The sequence below is a fragment of the Kogia breviceps genome, chromosome 2 (genome assembly GCF_026419965.1).
Source record: "Kogia breviceps isolate mKogBre1 chromosome 2, mKogBre1 haplotype 1, whole genome shotgun sequence".
Lineage (NCBI taxonomy): Eukaryota > Metazoa > Chordata > Mammalia > Artiodactyla > Physeteridae > Kogia > Kogia breviceps.
In genome coordinates, this window is record NC_081311.1 from 201,553,493 (window position 1) to 201,572,787 (window position 19,295).

Sequence of the window (19,295 nt, forward strand, 5' to 3'; positions counted from 1 at the left end):
GATGTTCTTTCTATTCAGGAGATCTTAAGTCACTCGTGTGGTACACAGTCCCAGGTAAACTCTGGGATTGCTCTTCCTGGGAAATGTTTCTTTTGTTATTACTGTTTTCTTTTCCTCCACCTTCCCCTTTTACTTATGGGAACTCTTACTGTTAACAGGTAGATTTCCTAGATTTTGTCTCTGAGGCTGTCTTTTACCCATGATTTCTCTCCTTGTTGTTTGCCTTGTGCACTAAGATTTCTTATATGTGGTCTTCATGTCACATTCAGAGTCTCTACTGTGACCTTCCATTTAGTTCAGCTACAGCAGTTTGGGTTTGAAAGTCGTGGATTTTAGGTGCAGAAAGTTGTGTTTGAATTCCTGTGCTTGCATCTTCATCATAGCAATACTGTTTCTTGGTTCCAGGTGTTGTCTTCCTCCTCCTGCAGCTTGGCTGTTGAGCTCATCTTGGAGGCAGGGGGACGAGGGCACGCTCACATGGGCCTGTCACCTTACCCCTCGAGTCCTCACACCCAAGGTCTGTGTTCCCAAGCTCTTCCAGGGTTCACTGTATTCTTTTCCGTCCTTTCTTGTTCTTCCTTCTGAGGAACCCTTCATCTTCTGCTTCTCTTGCTGCCTAGCGTTTCTGCTGTCCTGGAAGCTTGCCTTGATTCTGCTGCCTAGGTTGAAGCATTTTGGACAACCTAGATGGAGCTTTACCTGTCTCCTTAGTCAGAAGTGGTCCTTCCTTTGCACACTAGGCTAAACCCAGTACTCCTTCCCCACCCTTAGTGATGATCTGCCATAGTAAGAAGCAGTTTACAGACTCCTCTGCCTCTTCCCCTCTCGTTCTGCCAGGTGGATGGGAGGGAGAGCCAAGGCTGTCTTCTTCTTCTCTTCTGAGATGTTGTACCACACAGTTAGAGAGTTGTGAATGCTACTGCTCTCTTGACCTTGGTTAACCATTTTTTCAGAGGTGGTTTGGGAACATTTCCATTCAAAAAGGAAACTTGGGGGCATGCAGTATTCAGGAATGTTTCCGGTTGGGGGAAATAGAGAGGCAAGAAAGTCAAAGAAGTTTTCTCATAAGTTTGTAAGCACCAGAAGGAATCAAATTTGACCGCATTCATATCTCTTGACTTTTTTTTTTTTTTAATAAATTTATTTATTTATTTTTGGCTGTGTTGGGTCTTTGTTGCTGCACGCTGGCTTTCTCTAGTTGAGTCATGTGGGGACTACTCTTCATTGCTGCGAAGAGTAGCAGTGTGGTGGCTTCTCTTTCTTGCGGAGCACAGGCTCTAGGCACGTGGGCTTCAGTAGTTGTGGCACACGGGCTGAGTAGTTGTGGCTCTCAAGTTCTAGAGCACAGGCTCAGTAGTTGTGGCACATGGGCTTAGTTGCTCCACGGCATGTGGGATCTTCCTGGACATATCTCTTGACTTTGTCACCAAAGGTTAGCCAGCAGACCCCGCATCTCCCTAGGCTTCCGAACTATCGTCACACTTCTCAGGCACTCAGGTGCCTTCAGTCCTTTTTCTTTTACCTTTACGTGTAGTTGTGTTGCTGTGTGTGCCCCAGTGTCAAGGTCCAGTTCTCAGGAGCGCAGGAAATCTCCAGCAGATAGCAGACAGATGGGCTCCGACAGGCACCCCTTCCTTGTACAAAGCTTTCAAAGAGAGAAAGGAAATTACATAATTCCAGAGGTTATGGGAATTTGTCTTCTTCTCCTGTGGCTCCCGAGTGCCTAACGTATAATCAGTGCTAAAAAAGGTATTGTTGAAGACATGGAACATATATATGTATACATGTATATAGATGGTCGCTTTCATTAGCTTAATTTTTTATATCTAATTTATATAATGAGGTGATAATTTCATTTCTGGGGAAGTATTTGATGTAATGAGAAGCTGAGTGAAACAGAAGCTATTGATGCCTCATGAGGTAAGCCTTTTTACATATCAATTCATGTTAAATTAAATATGTATGTATATGTGTATGGATGTACATGTATTTTTCTTTTTTTTAGACAGATTGACAAAACTTCACTAAAGATGTCTAAGGTAAGAGATCATACTTCATGTATCTACAGTATAAGGAGAAACTGCTTTATGTTTTGAAACCTTTTACAGTCAAGATTTTTATGATTCATTATTTTCAATATAACTGATATGTGATTCATTAAGACAGAGTTCTAATTTAACAGTCATCCTAAAAGCTGTGAGCTTTCTTTTTTCAGGTATTCAGTTTGTTTCTAAAAATATTAATGACAATCCATTTAGCCTCCCTGGATCATTCCCAGCAGACCATTCAAATAATAATTTTAAAATTGTAATAATTCATCATGATGAAATTTGTGGGGTTCTCAGACTTGATAAATTGGCTTATGTCAGCTCTTGCAAATTAGCCCAGAACCCGGAAAGGAATTGGTTCTAAAAGACATGCTGAGAAAAGCAGAACTTGTATTTAAAATTGTAAGATTATTATTTCTCTTTACTTTTTATTTTTAAATCTTTGGGTGTTTCTTACTGTGATGCGCAGTCATAGTGATTTTCATTTTTTATACAAGTATCAGTGGAACTTTGTTACGCGAAAAAGAAAACAAAAATTAGCCATAATTCCATTATTCAGAATTACCGCTTGTAACGTTTTGTGAATATTCTTTTTGCATGTGTGACTATATATTTACAAAAGGTAACCTTAAAGGAAATACTATTCTGAATCTTGCCTTTTACATTTAATAAATCAATTGCTGTATCTTTTTTTATTTCTTCCCATTTTTAGTATATCACAGCCTAGATTTCACTGTTTTACTATACTTGCTTTTTTGAATCTCGTGTCAGGTATCCATCTATCAAGGAATATTGACACTTCAGCGGCTTCCGCTGTGACCCCTTTCTCACTCTCAGTCTTCTTTCTCTTGGTCTGTGAAGCTGGATTCTCAGCATCCCACCCCTAAGTGGGCTGCCTCACCCTTGGTGGGGCTCGGTTCCATTGAGCTAGGAATGCAGCAAGAGACATGACTGTTTCCTGGCTACTTTTCACAAATGCACCACTCCTGATACACGAAGTCTTTACTTTGGAAGCTGTTCTTTAGTGAAGTTTGTTGAATGAGACCATTGTAAGTGGGGCCTTACTTTGTACGTCTGACAGATTTTCCTTCAACTCTACAGACAGTTTTTTAAGTTGAGATTTGAAATTGTACTAAGATAAACTAAGTGTGTATCTTTTATGTATTGCTTAATTGCTTGACAGAAATGTTACTTTAGGTCAGCATGTAGGCATGAAGTGATATTGGATTGGTTTTTTTTCTTTTTTAAATATTTTCAAATGAATACCATCAATTTTCGGATAGCAGTGACTTTTTGGAAGTATCGATTTATGTGTATGCTTTTTTTTTTAACATCTTTATTGGAGTATAATTGCTTTACAATGGTGTGTTAGTTTCTGCTTTATAACAGAGTGAATCAGTTATACATATACACATGTTCCCATATCTCCTCCCTCTTGCGTCTCCCTCCTGTGTTTGTCACAGGTTTAATAATGTCTTAAAAGCAACTAATAAGGTGTTTACTTGTTCTTTTTTTAGCAACAACCAACTCAGTTTATAAATCCAGAAACTCCTGGCTATGTTGGATTTGCAAATCTTCCCAATCAGGTTCATCGAAAATCAGTGAAAAAAGGTTTTGAATTCACGCTAATGGTGGTTGGTAAGAAATTAACTTGTACTCTCAAGTTATTAAATATGTGGGTATCTCCTTTTCCCAACCTGTGGAGTATAATAATGTGACCTAAAAAGTCACAGGGAAGATTCCTTTGTTGACAGTCAAATAACTTGGGAATTTGAAAAAAAACTTCTTTAGAAAATTTTGCTGAAGTGCAGAATTATAATTTTTCTGTCATTTCCTTGCTTGTATGTACTGTAAGTGTTTGCTCATTGTGACAGCTGGCCTCTGAAAGCCCCCCGCCCCCCAAATCCTTGCTGCCTGGTGTCCATGACGCTTTCTAGCCCCTTACCCACTGAGCAGGGTTCACTTGTGTAGCCAGTAGGACATTGTGGAGGTGAAGGTGTGTGCCGTGGAGACCGGGTCATAGACACTGTGGCCTGTGCCTTCTCTTGAATCAGTCACTCTTGGGACACCTCATAGAGAAGTCCTGCAAGGCAAGGCACTGAAGCCTGCCAGTAACCATGTAAGTGACCGGCTCAGAAATGTCCTCCAGCCCCAGTTAAGCCTGCTGGTGACTGCCTGCCATCCTGGCCAGCATCACTGTCACCACAGAGAGACCCTCAAGCCATAACCACCCGCCGTAGACACTCCCGAACTCCTGACCCAGAGAGTCCATGAGACGATAAATGTTTGTTGTTGCTTTAGGCCTCTGAATTTTACAGTAATTGGTTACACTTGAAAGATAACAAATACTTATAATTAACCAGAGCGTGTTTATTTAATACTCATAAAAAGAACTGTTCAGCTTTTTCTGGTGGGTATATTTTAAACAAGGAACAACCCTTACTACACACACGTATTTTATTATATTTTATTTTATTTTATTTTATTAATTTATTTTTTTTTTTTGCGGTATGCGGGCCTCTCACTGTTGTGGCCTCTCCCGTTGTGGAGCACAGGCTCCGGACGCGCAGGCCCAGCGGCCATGGCTCACAGGCTTAGTTGCTCCGTGGCATGTGGGATCTTCCCGGACCAGGGCACGAACCCTTGTCTCCTGAATCGGCAGGCGGATTCTCAACCACTGCGCCACCAGGGAAGCCCAACACACACGTATTTTAAAATAAGTACTTAAAGTCGTTTGAAATTGAGTGGTTACCTGAAACTTCTATTATATCAAATATATTTTATCATGGATTATAGCATATATATTCTGTTTCAGTGTGTCCATAACAAACTTAACTTGTACTATTAATTCTGCTTTTACCATATCACATTTTATTTCATTCCTGATAATTGCAGAATTCTCCCCAAATGCTGAGGTAGTCACTGCAAAAGCTTGATGGGTGGTCATGCGTGAGTGGGACAAACGATTGTTTTCTGGGATGAACAGTTCACAAATCTAAGATAAAAAAACTGTGGGACCCTAGGCCCAGAGAAGTGAATGGTGACATGTTTTAGGAGCCCAGTTACATGACGATGTTAATGACGCAAATCCCGGTTCCTGGTAGAAAAGAGAAACGCAGTGCGGGCTGCCACGCGGTTACTCGGTGTAGAGCTTTAAAGCCAGGCAGTCACTTCTGGCCCTGATAGAGTAACTCAGGGCTCTTTCTGTAAAGGGTCAGATAGTAAATATTTAAGGCTTTGTGAGCCTTACAGCTTTTGGTGCAGCTGTTAGCTCCACTGTTGTCGTGGGAACCAGCCATAGACGACACGTGAACAAACAGGCGGAGCTCTGTTTTGTTCATGTGGTAGAGGGCTAGATTTGCAGGAGAGCTGCAGTTTGCCAAACCCTGAAAAAGCTGTACCAGACTAGTCCTCTTGACCTAAATAACCAGAAGGTTCGGCAAGATATATGAAACAGCCCTTTTAAGACATTGAACAGGAAATGCAGGACTTTGGTCCCTGAGAGAAGGAAAAAAACCTCTATGAACTATAAAGTTACTCCAGCTTTCTGCCCTTCACCTGCCCTTTTCCCAGGGAGGAGTAAACCTAACATGGTTAGTCTTGGCTGAAGAATGAGACCACAGCTCGGGGAAGCTGAGATAGCAGGCAGAGTTCTACAGAAGAGAACGACTTCACACATCTGCACTGAGGTTCCTTTTGGCACCATGGCTGAACAGTAACTTGTATATGGGTAGGAGAGCCTCCACGAAGCCAGGCAAAATAGAACCACCAGGAAGGAGACTGCATGGAGTTGGAGAGCTGGAAAGGGGTCAAGGAGACATTGGAATTCCAGCCAACCAGGGGGAAATCTTACTGAACACCCATGACATTCAGGAAAGTCCTTGCTTAGGAGTAGGGCTAAACTCACGGAAAGGCTGTTCTAAACCTTGTCTAACAAAGCTTATAAACGAACCTTGAAAGGATCAAGCTTCTTTACAAATGAATTACCTACTTGCCAGGACAAAAACCCATCACTCATTAAAGAAGGACATTAAAATCTAGACACTTACAGTATAACTTTCACAATACTGAGCATCCAGTAAAAAGTTCCTGGATATGCAAAGAAGGGGAAAAAAATGGCCCATAACCAGGACAGAAATCAAGCAGTAGAAACAGGTCCAGAAAAGAACAAAATGGAACTTCTAGAGATTAAAAAATGTATACAACATCTGAGATGAAAAATTTTCTGATGGGCCTAACAGCAGATTGTACACTGCAGAAGAACGGGAGCAATAGAAAGCATCCAAACTAAAACACCAAGCGGAATAAATATAAAGAAAAGCACACCAGGGCATGTAATCAGATGGTGAAAACCACTGATAAATGGAAAAATCTTACAAGAAGCCAGAAAAAAAGAAAAACATTACCTAGGGTCAGAGGTAAGAAGACCACTGCCTGCTCATCAGGAATAATGTAAGCCATGTGGAATGACAGTTTAAAGTACGGACAGTATAAAACTATCAGCCTAGACGTCTGTGCTTGTCAAAAATAACCTTTAAAAATGAAGGTTAAAAAGAAGATAAAGACATCTTCAAATAAATAAGCGGAAAGAATTTATCAGTATCAGACGTATACCGTAAGGAAGATTAAATGAGGTTTTCAAGTTGGCACAGAAGGGAGAGCACTGGAAATGGCAAATGTGTTGGTAAAAATAAGACTTCTTGCTTTTTAATTTCTTTCAAAGATAATTGATGGTGTGTAACATGTAGGAATAAAATGAACAAGGATAGCACAGAGGACAGAGGGTGAGTAGAAGCTTGCGGCTGTGAACTTCTTACGTTACATGTGAGGTGATGGAACGTTATTGAAAGGAAGATGCTGGGTTAATGGTGCACATTGTGAACTTCAGAGCATCCACTAGAAAAATAAAGATTTGGCTAAAAGACAATAGCTTTGATAAAATAGAATATAAAAAAGTATTCAGGGGGCTTCCCTGGTGGCGCAGTGGTTGAGAATCCGCCTGCCGATGCAGGAGACACGGGTTCGTGCCCTGGTCCGGGAAGATCCCACATGCCGCGGAGCAACTAAACCCGTGAGCCATGGCCGCTAGGCCTGCGCGTCCGGAGCCTGTGCTCTGCAACGGGAGAGGCCACAACAGTGAGAGGCCCGCATACCGCAAAAAAAAAAAAAGTATTCAGTCCAAAAGAAAGCAGGAAAAGAAAAAAGGATTAATGAGACAATAGAAAAAGGGCAGCAAGATGGCAGGCTTGAGCACAACCTTGTCGATAATTATGTTTAAATGGACAAGGCAAAGTATAAGGGAAAGGTAGGCGTTATCAGACTAAATGACCTCCTGTTATCTACAGGAAAAACCCTTTTCTTTAAAAATAAAAGAATGGGACATTGTGATGCAAGCCCCAGTCATAAAGCTGAGGTGGCTGAATTACTATCAGACAAAGCAGACTTTAGGTCTACTACCTGAACGTTCCCAGAGAGGAAGAACTTTATATCATAACGAGAAAGGGATCTGTTCAAAACAACATCATCTAAAATATGCATGATGCAGAGTCTAATGGGAGAAAGATCAATCTGTGAGGACAGGAGTTTTTAACACTCCTCACAGTAACGTACGAAGCAGATAGAAAGGAATGTTGTAGAATGTTTAAGTTATGCTATGAAACAATACAGCCCAGCTGACATGCAGAGCACTGTGCTGAACAGCTGCAGGATACCCGTTCTTTTAAGGCACGTGGAACATTCACCAGACATGCTCTGCATTATGAGAGTATTAGGCCAAGCACTGCCCTGTTGCAAATGATGAGAAAAGTCGACTTGGTTCCTCATGAGCCTAGACACAGACACCTTAATAAAATTGTAGCAAGTCCTTAATACAGTCAGTTCTACTGTTATACAATATATGTGTGTGCCTAAAAAAATCACCGTGCAGGGAGAATAGGGACACAACACTCAAAACCTTCCTCAGTGACGTGTTAGGAACATAGTGAAAATGATCTCAGTTTCACACGTTAAATGGTTAAGAAATCAAAATCACTACACCAAATAAGCTACTGAACTGAAGTTTCTGAAAGTGGGCATCAGGATGGTTGCAGCCTGTGTGTTATTGTGAGCTTGTGGAACTCCTTCCACAAGCTTTCTGAGGATGGGTGGGCAGTTGGGACACTGGAGGTGAGTGGGTGTGGGTTGTAATACGTCAGCTGGTAGCTGTGGCGTATGCCTTGGGAGGAGTGTTCCTTTGTGGCTTGTTTCTGCTGGGTAGGCCTAGTTTCTCACCAGTGAAATCACACATAAGTAAATGCAACATTTGTATTATGCTGAAGTTGTTACATAATATATCAGTTGTCTTGGAACAAATTGTCACTTTCAAAGCAAGTGTCATGGCAGGACTGACTGCATCCTAAACAGTGGGGTTGATCTCAGGAATGTGTGGTTTAACACTGGAAATCAATCACTTTGGTTCCAAAGGGGAAATGCCTATCGTTAGCATTACTCTTACTCATGAAAAACTGAGAGAAAGAAGTAAAATCTCCTTAATGGCAAATAACATGATTTGTGTATGTTAAAATCATAAGAAAACTACAAAGCTGCTAGATGTAATAGGTAAAGTTTAGCAAGATTGCAGGTTCCGGTCAGTATACAAAAATAAACTTTATTTCTGTAATTACCAGCAAGTAATTTAAAAATGAATTTAGAAATACAATATCAAAAACAATTACAATGATAAAATCTTTTTAAAAGGCAGTACCATTTATAGTAAGATAAAAGGTACATACTGCTTACAGATAATATAACAAAATGTGTGGACTTCCCTGGCAGTCCAGTGGTTAAGAATCTGCCTTCCAATGCAGGGGACGCGGGTTCAATCCCTGGTCGGGAAACTAAGATCCCACATGCCGCGGGGCAGCTAAGCCCGTGCGCTGCAACTACTGAGCACTCGGACCGCAACAAAAAGATCCCACATGCCACAACTAAGACCTGGCACAGCCAAAAATAAAAATTAAAAGTATATATATTTTTTAAAGTATTCAACTTAAAAAAGTTTTTAACAAAACGTGTGCAAGACCAACACGGAAAACTTCAAAAAACAGCTGAAAAAAACAAAGGAAAGCTGACTGAGTTGCGAGACCTCACCCACTCGTGGAGTGGGGCTCTTCAGATGTCCTACCTCCCCATATTGATCCATAGAGTCAATTAAATCCCTGTCAAAATCACAGCAGACTTTTGAAAAACAGGAATTAATGATCTGATTCTAAAGTGCAAATGTAAATGCAGAGGGCCTAGAATATGACAGAACAATCTGATTTCCAACAAAATCCACAGCAGTATGTAAGGTAGGCATAGAGATCAACTGCATAAAATGACAGCCCAGACCGCATGTATATGGTCAGCTGATTTTTGACTAAAGTGCCACGGTAATTCAGCATGGGAAAAGGTTATTCTTTTTACAAATAGTGCTGTAGCAATTGCTTGCTTGTTTGCGAAAAAAGTGAACTCTAGCCCCTCTTTCACACTGAACATCAGCAATGAACTCAGGATGGATTGTTGACCCAGTTGGAAAGCTATAAAAAGTCTAGGAGAAAATTGCTTTAAATATGTTTATGACTTTGGAGCACACAGATTGCTTAGGACACGAAGAGCACTGGTCACAAAATAAAATAATACGTTGTGCTTCACTCAAGATTTGCCTTCTGGGGCTTCCCTGGTGGCGCAGTGGTTGCGAGTCCTCCTGCCGAGGCGGGGGACGCGGGTTCGTGCCCCGGTCCGGGAAGATCCCACATGCCGCGGAGCGGCTGGGCCCGTGAGCCATGGCCGTTGAGCCTGCGCGTCCGGAGCCTGCGCTCCGCAAGGGAGAGGCCATAGCGGTGAGAGGCCCACGTACCACCCAAAAAAAAAAATTGCCTTCTTCAAAAGGCACCAGTTAAGAAGATAGACCACAAACTGAGAAAGTATTCATATTGTAGTATATGTGACACAGGACTTACATCTAGAATATAAAAATTTTCACAGGCTTAGAAGACAAATGACCCAATTACAAAAAGGGTCAAAAGATTTTTTTTTTTTTTTTTTTTTTTTTTTTTTTTTTGCTGTATGCGGGCCTCTCACTGTTGTGGCCTCTCCCGTTGCGGAGCACAGGCTCCGGACGCGCAGGCCCAGCGGCCATGGCTCACGGGCTTAGTTGCTCCGCGGCATGTGGGATCTTCCCGGACCAGGGCACGAACCCGTGTCTCCTGCATCGGCAGGCGGATTCTCAACCACTGCGCCACCAGGGAAGCCCGGGTCAAAAGATTTTAAGAGACATTTCATGGGAAGTAAACAGATGGGTGGTAAACACACGATGACATCCTCTTCAGTCATCAGGGAAACACATGAAAACCACCATGGGGTAGCCCCGCATACCTGCCAGACTGGCTGAAGTGCTACAGGCAGGCAGTGCAAGTGTTAACAGTGGAGCAGCTGGTGAGAAGGCAAAGTATGCCCTTTCTTCACGGTTACACACGCACCCTGTGACTCAGCGGTCCCCTCCTAGGTGTTTACCCGAGAGAAGTGAGCACGTCACAGTCTGTGTGTGAATGCTCGAAGCCAGTTTTCTGGACATAGCTCAGGTGTCTGTCCAGCAGCAGGTTGTGTTGTATCCACACGACAGAACATTGCTCGGCAGTGCAGAGAAACAGGCTACCGGTAGGGTCAGCAGCACCAGCCAACCTCAGAGGCTCATTAATTGTATGCTGAGCCGAAGCGGCCAGACACAGCGGAGAGGGAGTGCTCTTTGTTTTGTGTTAAAATTTTTGGACGGTGATGGATTTACGCTGGTCCACACCTTCATGCGTGTCTCGCTTCCCCCATCTAAAGGCACCTATTTGGGACACTCCCAGCTGGGATAGAGATACTAGTGAAAGTATTAGAACAGAGCAAAGCTAGGTGTGCTTAGAGATTCAGCCCAAGGGTGGCATCATGTTCTGAATTATTAAGCAAATTATTTGTAGATGTTACCCAAAAGCTATTCCAAGTGAAATAATCACGTACCTTTAAAATTAAGATTCATAATTTAGAATCAGCTATCTCCACTCAGACACCTTTGCTCAGCTGTCTTCTGGCCTTCGTCCCTTTTCAGCTGTATTAGTCACAGCTCTCACCATTCAGTCGGTGACAGAGTGGCTTTACCTGTCATCTTCCACTGCTGGACTGCCAGACTCCATGGGAGCAGGGACTCACCCATCCTGTTGTCTGGTGTGTCCCCTCACCTACACCTGTGTCTGGCACGCGGGGAGAGGACTTGGCACATCCTGGTGAAGTCCCCTACAAGTGTAGTGAACGTGTAAAAGGGCGTTGCTGGACACTTTATTAAAAGGACAACTTGCTGGGATAGTGTGTATTTAGTCATATTCTTTCTCTCTTATATTTGGACATGTTCAAAATGTAATTCTGTTTTTGTCCTTTTAATGTTCCTTTTCATCTATGAAAATTGCAGTCTAGTTAAAGTGCAGTCCTAGTTGTGTATGTCTACAAATTTCAGATTCAGTCTTCTGTTCTTGATTTTCCCAGAGGTAATTTTTAAATCAGATGTATGCTCCTTCCACAGGCTGTGCAGGCGCTTAGCAGAGGGGTGGTCACACCGAGGTGCCCAGGGGACAGTCAGACCAATACATGCGAACTTAAGCCTTAGATGATGACCTCCAGTAAAGTGTTGGAATCTGTTCATGCTTCCTTGGAATAGAAATTTTGATTTTTCGTATTTTGTATCTTCTTTGAAGTTAAACTTCAAATATTCAGAATGCGTGATACACAGTGGTTTAAGTGGAATTTTTTTTTTTTTTTCTGCGGTACGCGGGCCTCTCACTGTTGTGGCCTCTCCTATTGCGGAGCACGGGCTCCGGACGCGCAGGCTCAGCGGCCATGGCTCACGGGCCCAGCCGCTCCGCGGCATGTGGGATCTTCCCGGACCGGGGCACGAACCCGTGTCCCCTGCATCGGCAGGCGGACTCTCAACCACTGCGCCACCAGGGAAGCCCTTAAGTGGAATTTTTAACTCATTAAATGCTTGCGTGGCTATGCGCTGCCCGAATTGATCGTGTTACACTCGGCAAAGTGAGCAGGAAGTTGCCTGACGTACGGTGGTTGCCAGCGGTGGGATGTGGGGCTGTGAGTGAGACAGGAAGAGGGCAGGGGGCCTGCTCCTGCCTTATTGTCACAGGGGAGATGGCAGACCGGTTGTGTGCAAGTGTTAGCTGTCCAGCCGTCCTCTGTGCCCTGATGCCACAGCTTGGGAAGCTGGGTGTTGTTGACGTTGTGTGTTCTCTGAAACGTGATGAGTTTAAGGGTTAGCGGAGCCCATACCTGAAAACCTACTGTGCATTCCTTTTCTCAAAAAATAAAAACCCACCTCAAGTCCATTCCACATACTTGGGAAGAGGTCACATTGTGTTTATGATCTTAATGGATTCTGGAGCCTCAGACCTGGATTCCAATTGAGGCCTTGCTCTGGACAGCACTCTGAGCACACAGGCTGCTGACCTTGGAGCCCCTAGTCCCCCATCAGTGGGGCCGGGAGGGTTGTGCCATTTTCACAGTCACATGGGATGCAGAGACGGATGTTTGTGAGACACTTAGTCTAGGGCTGGGCCTCACATAGACACTCAACAGATTTGACTGTGTCACACATATAATGTCACAACATCAATTTCCTTTTCATTTCAAGGTGAATCGGGTCTCGGAAAATCAACTCTCATAAACAGCCTCTTCCTGACTGACCTCTACCCAGAAAGAGTCATACCTGGAGCCGCAGGTACAGAAGTTTCCACGCTGCATTATGTGAAAGCTGCTACAGAGTGCATAATTAGTATTTTGTGCCTTAGCTTTGTGTTTTGTTTGTTTTTGTTTGGCTCTAGACACAAGGAGCACGTCAGTCGGGTAGGGAAAGGTGTGCTGCACCTGACGTCCTTGGATCTCGGTTATACACACTCTGACCACGTACCATGGTCCATCTTCTCCAAGCTTGTTTTCTTTGTCTACAAAGTGTAATAGTTCCTGCCTATGTTGTATGTTTGATGGGAGGATCAGTGTTCTCATGAGGAAACCAGCACACACACCAGATTTCTGTGGGCATAGGTGTCATCTGACCTCTTCCCCGAGGTGTTAGCGTCCAGCACTGGACACTGGGCCTCGTGAGGCCGTTGAGTGAATGAACTGTGCATACATCTGTCTGGGACTTGGGCCACCACAACACGACTACAGCCCTTGGACAGTTTTTAAATGAATTCATTAATTGTTCTTTTTGTCCCAGGAACAGAAATTATACTTTTCAACTCCCATGCGGCCCTTTAATCTTAGCTGCGATGTTTTCCTTGCTGACCCTGGGTCATTTTTACACAGTCCTCATGTTACCTTCTGAGAACTGTCCTTAAAGAGAGATAGTGAACTTCTGAGCCATTTGCTTAATAATATGAAAGTAACTAACAGGTAATTTCTCATTTTTGCAAACTGGCTCTATTTTAAGGTACATTCTCTTATTAAGTTTGCTTCTTTTTTTCTTTTTTTTTTTTTTTAGAGAAAATTGAAAGAACTGTCCAAATTGAGGCTTCAACTGTTGAAATTGAAGAGCGAGGGGTCAAGCTGCGGCTGACCGTGGTGGACACGCCAGGCTATGGGGACGCCATCAACTGCAGGGATTGGTACGTGCCCCAGAGCCCCGCCGGTGACGAGGCCGTGTGCCTGCTTACATTTGTTTCCGCATATTTCAGTCTGTAATGTCGATGCCTGATTGCTGGGTTTGGGGTAGCTGTGTATAATAAAACAATTAGACAATTTAAATCATCTTAATTACAGCATTTTAAATGAGGAATTTCACAGGGAATGAGTATTTTTTTTTCTGTAAGAGCGTTCTAGTGAGATCTGATATCACAAAGCCAACCATACAGCAAATGCTTGTATAAATAAAGCACCTTGATTTGGACCATGGCCAGTGGACAAGATATGGTAGTACAGCCTTTCTTTTTTCCATATTCAAGAGGATGAAATCTCTTAAGAGACTTGCTCAAGAGCTAGTGTCTGTAACTGGCTGGTTGTTGGCACCATTTGCACAAGTAAAGAAATCCAGAAGTAGAATGTAAGAGCAGTCTGTCCCCTGTACCTCGCAGAGAACACGCTTTCATTGTACAGACTCTGCTGGTTCTAATCCCCATAAATATAAAGCACCAACTTTCCAGCACTAATGAGAAGAGGGAAGGAAGGAGGAGAGGGCTTTCTTGCGTCTTTCTCCTTCACCGGGGGTTTCTCCCTTCCTTCCGCAGGCACCTCTTAGCTCCCCTCTTCTTGACCTGTGTTCCGCTCCCACTCTGCCCCGGCTGACTGTCTTCAGTCAGTCAGCTCAGCCGCTTTGTGACCTATTCCATCCAGGCTTTTGACCTTCAACACTTCAGGAACTGATTCTTGGCACAGTTTCCAAAAGCCTCCATCTCGCCAAACCTAGGAGTCGGTTTTCTGTTCCCATCTTACAGTTGAATTATTAAATCACACCTGCTGGAGAGGCAGGGGATAGAACAGCTCATTTTGCCTTTGAAGTTTGGGACAGTTGCCTCTTGCATCCCGTGATTACTCGTATTTGTGTTTCTCTCAGCTTTAAGACAATCATCTCCTACATCGATGAGCAGTTTGAACGGTACCTGCATGATGAGAGTGGTCTGAACAGACGGCACATCATCGATAACAGGGTGCACTGCTGCTTTTACTTTATTTCCCCCTTCGGACACGGGTAAGCACGCGTTTCCCATGGAAACCTGGTGTGTAGATTAAGATTTCGTGTTTACTATGTGGGTTTCCAACTTTCCTCCAAACTGCATATTTTATTATAAGAATTGGGGTAATTTTGAGAGAAAAAAATTCAGTGTGATCTCCATATTCTTCCCTTAAACGTGACTTTTAGCCTTAAGCCCTTGGATGTTGCGTTTATGAAGGCGATACACAACAAGGTGAATATCGTGCCTGTCATCGCGAAAGCCGACACGCTTACGCTGAAGGAGCGGGAGCGCCTGAAGAAGAGGGTGCGTGTTGGGCTCACTGGGACGGCCGGGCCGGAGCGGGGGCGCGTGGGGGGGGGGCCGGGAGTTCGGCGGTGGGGTCGGACGGCCCCCGGCTGGCACAGAGTGGGCCTCGCAGGTGTCCGTGCTGTCAGCGTCGGTGTGCCTCTGTTGTCTCACGATTGTGGAAGTCAGACAAGTTCTTAGAAAGGAACTGATGTGCGTTTATGTTTTTGAAAGAGGGCTGCGTTTCCCTCAAAAGCAGTTTTAGCCATTTGCGGCCCCCAAAACAGAGTGTGAGCCTGCTCCTCCGCGGCCCTGGAGCAGCTCTGGATGTGCTCCCGGCAGTTATAGGGTCCCTCCTGAGAGCTGGGAAACGGCACCTCGTCGCAATTTGCATTCGCCTGGCTGCTGGTCCGAGTGTCTGTCGTGGTGCTTGAAGCCCATTGCCGTGTTCTCTGGGGTTTTAGAGCCTTGCTGCTCTTTATTGCATTTTTATTGACTTACAGATACTCGTATATTTTTAGACATTGACTGTCACGTTGCAGATTACTTCACCTAGTTAGACTTTCGTGTTATTTCATGTTTCCCTTGATGTCTTCTGTCATAAGCGGAGTTTTAAAGTTATATGGACTCATGTTTGTCAGCCTTTTCCTTTATTGTCTCAAGTGTCTGCCAGTTCTTTAGGAAATATTCAGGCCCTTGGAAGAGTCCCTGAAAGCTTAGGCATTTTTATGCTTGACAATAAGTGTTTGGGCAATTTACACTTACGGGAACTTCACCTTTTATAGGACGTTACATTAAATTTCGGACAGGCAGGAGGGGCAGCTGTCAGGGTTAGGAGGCTTTATACCCATCTCTGATCCTGCGTCCAAAATTCTTAGTGCTCGATTTCAAAGGCTGAAATGAGTTGAAATCTTGGGCCTTTGCATCCCTCTCTTTATCTGGTTTCTTCCTTGTACCTGTGGGTGTGCTCTCTTTCCCAGCCTGAGAACATCTGCCGCCTCCGTGTCTCTGAGAACGGTCCCGCGGTTTTTGCATTCGCCCACAGTGAGGAGGCGTGGTGATTTTTGATCCATCACTTTCTGGCTCCGGAGTGGGGAGCAGGCAGAGCAGGTTCGCGCTCACCGCTCAGCTTCTCTGTCTCATTGGGGATAAGCAGTTAGGAACAGACCAGCGGGAGAGGGTACGGGGGGAGGACCTTTTCTTAAATCCCGACTTAGTGCGGACATGGGTTCGTCCAAGATCTTTGACCACACAAGGCCCTTCAGGTCACATTAAGGAAAAAACTGGGGAGCAGATTTAAATTATGGGTGCTTCCTGCTGACTTGGCTTGTGTTCTCCCTTCCCTTGGCGGTCCAGACTCTGGCGTGAGAGTAAAAGCAGAGCGCCAACCTCGCATCTGACGGACCACCAGCACGGGGCTTGGGGGCTGGCTGCTCAGTAGACCGGCTGGTGAATGCCTGCTTACTTCAGCTCCAGCCCAGTTTCCCTTTCCCTCTCGGCTACTCTACTACTTGGTTGATAGTTCAGACTGTGAGGTTACACTGCTGACCACTTTTTTCCTGTTGAATAAAATTCAGACCCCTAGATCCCTCACCTGGTGGCATCCAGGGAACTGTCCACCTCAGTTGTTCTTTGTCCTGTCCAACTAGATGTCTTAACCTTCCAGCCATCCTGGATTTCTTGTGAGTCCCAAGACACAACCCTTGCGTCCTCCTCTCCATGCCTCTAAGGAGATGTTCCCTCTGGGCGCATCTCCCTTCTCTACCTGCAAGACTCCTTCCGGAGGCTGGTTGTGGTGTGGTCTCCTTTTACCTGCTGTACCAGGACTGTTGTTAGTCTGCTGCTTTGTGCAGTGAAGGTGGTGATACGTTGTTGTTATTTTGGACAGAGGGTCCCTCAGAGTGCAAGCATGAATACCTTTTTAGCAGTTTGTAAAATCATTTGAAAATGATTTTAATCAATACGATTATTGACATTTGGATAATTCTGACATACTTCTAATATGATGCGTTAGACTTGACTGAAACAGTATGCAGTTTGCTACAGTTGCTCCTGGTTTGGTCTTTCTTTCAGATTCTGGATGAAATTGAAGAACATAACATCAAAATCTATCACTTACCTGATGCAGAGTCAGATGAAGATGAAGATTTTAAAGAGCAGACTAGACTTCTCAAGGTACGAACTTTGTCTCCAAGTACACAGTGTAACTAACTCCTTTTTCCTGTAGTCAGTGCATTTAAAATGGAAAGAGCTGGCAAAGCACACAGTCTTAGAAGCCTTGGCCTCTGAGGTTGCCAGGTGGATTTGGTCACAGTAGTAGTTTTGCTCTAAAGATATTCTGGCACAGCTGTCACCTGAGGCTTAGAAATCTTACTGCAGGTTTAGTTTGATTTCATACAGTTTGTCCCATGTGGAAAAGAACCGCCACTTGCAAGTAAAATGTGTACCGTTGGTTTTCCAGGTGAGCCTTGTAGTTGGCAGCAGCGTGCTCATTCTGTGCTGACGTTCCTGTGTTTGCGGTGAAAGTTGGGGTTCCCTGTGTGGAGCCAGTCTACCCCGTGTGTCCCTTTCTAGGCCAGTATCCCATTCTCTGTGGTTGGATCCAATCAGCTGATTGAAGCCAAAGGCAAGAAAGTCAGAGGCCGCCTCTACCCGTGGGGCGTCGTGGAGGTGGAGAACCCAGAGCACAACGACTTTCTGAAGCTGAGGACGATGCTCATGTAAGGCGCGCGCCCCCGCTGGCTGGGGAGGGCAGAGCTTTCGGCGGTGGGGGGGGGGGCCTGCGAGCCACACCGGCTCCATCGTGCTCCTGCAGCGGGGCCATCCCAGCTTGGTGCAGGAGGCCCTCCCTGCTCTGGGACTGTAGCAGACTAGCCTCTTCCACCTGGGGCCTGTAGCTTAATACACTCTCCCTCCTAATCTCAAAGACCTTTTTGATGCTAAAAGTAGACTAGACCTCACCTGTGGTGTGGCCGCACCACACACAGGACACCTCTTTCTCTGGTGAGGAAATGGACAGCTTCTCTGCTTGGGGCCCTGAGAGCCTTCTCCAGTCACCGCTGAAATGCAGCGTGCCCATCAGCCTCAGGCTCTCACACAAGGTGGCCCCAGTTAACCTTGAGGTTCTCCGGTCGGTTCTTAGCAGCTAGAACAGACCTGACTACAAAAACAGACTTTTTTCCTCTAAAAATAAGTTGTACATTTAGTAACAAACATGCATTGCTGTTGCCCTTGAATAAAGAGGCTAAAAGAGAGAGTGTTGCTAAAATCTAACCCCTCTTTCATCAGAATTCTGAGTTCAGAGAACGGCTGATGCAGATAAATTTTGAAGAACTAAAAATTGCTCTACAGGCCACATAGGTCTCACTTGGTTTAGGAATTTTTGGTGAATTAAAATCACTAAAGATATCATTAAAGTTGGCATTCTAGTTATGTCAGATGTAATTCAGTCACCATGTCAGGTGTGAAAGTGCACCCAGGCCCTCCGGGGACAGTCCCTTGGCTGTCATGATCCTCTCAGAGCTGAGTGCTTAAGTATCTGAAAAAGCTGGGCCAAAGCTATGAATGTTTTCCAAGGTAATTAGAAGATGCAAAGTGCTGTTTCTGTCTCATCTAGAAGATTAGTACTTTGATTTATGGTTTTCTCCACAGGTGACACTAATAGGCTCTTTGTGACAGGCACGTTAAGCTTAAGGAGTCACAAATGTTTGAATTGCTTGTTTTTCGTAAGTTCTTTTAGAAAAGTGTGCAGACATTGTTTACCTCAGCCATCTCCTAAAGCCTCTGTGCCTCTCCCTCTGTCCACTGTGCTGGTCTCACGCAAGGGGTGGTGATCGTGGCGGAGACCCTGTGGCCCAGCTGGGTGTGTCTGTGCGTTGTTTATCGTGGTAGCAAAGAGATGCGCCTCTGTAGATGTTTCCACAGCCTTGTTCCCTTATCCCGGAATTCCAGTACTTTGTGTACTGTTTACCAAGTACTCTGGGGTCTTAGTTCCTGGTGTGTGTTCTGTGTGCTTGATTGGGTGTTTTTTCCATGCGAATGGCATAGCCCTGGCGCCTCCTTTTCCCTTCCAGCACTCACATGCAGGATCTCCAGGAGGTGACCCAGGACCTTCACTATGAAAACTTCCGATCCGAGAGGCTCAAAAGAGGCGGCAGGTTGTTGCCCCCGGTCATGCTGTCCCCTCAGTTCATATTGTGTCACCTCGAGTCATGCGGTCCCCCTGTCTTCT

At 44.6% G+C, this 19,295-nt stretch overlaps 1 protein-coding gene across 8 annotated transcripts in view; it reads left to right on the plus strand.

Moving 5' to 3' along the window:
- SEPTIN2 (septin 2) overlaps positions 1-19,295 on the plus strand; it is a 34,483-nt gene that overhangs the window by 5,659 nt on the left and 9,529 nt on the right. For 3 of the 8 annotated variants that reach the window (XM_067027382.1, XM_067027383.1, XM_067027381.1), the window contains 9 exons: positions 2,006-2,039; positions 3,566-3,686; positions 12,742-12,828; positions 13,591-13,714; positions 14,659-14,793; positions 14,965-15,082; positions 17,138-17,239; positions 17,639-17,784; positions 19,138-19,221. In XM_067027382.1, the coding sequence (XP_066883483.1) occupies positions 2,031-2,039; positions 3,566-3,686; positions 12,742-12,828; positions 13,591-13,714; positions 14,659-14,793; positions 14,965-15,082; positions 17,138-17,239; positions 17,639-17,784; positions 19,138-19,221 (926 nt within the window). In that variant the 5' untranslated portion in view covers positions 2,006-2,030. Of the gene's footprint in view, positions 1-1,843; positions 1,921-2,005; positions 2,040-3,565; positions 3,687-12,741; positions 12,829-13,590; positions 13,715-14,658; positions 14,794-14,964; positions 15,083-17,137; positions 17,240-17,638; positions 17,785-19,137; positions 19,222-19,295 lie in introns of those variants that run through there. The other 5 variants (XM_067027380.1, XM_067027379.1, XM_059053732.2 and 2 more) reach the window with 3 other exon arrangements.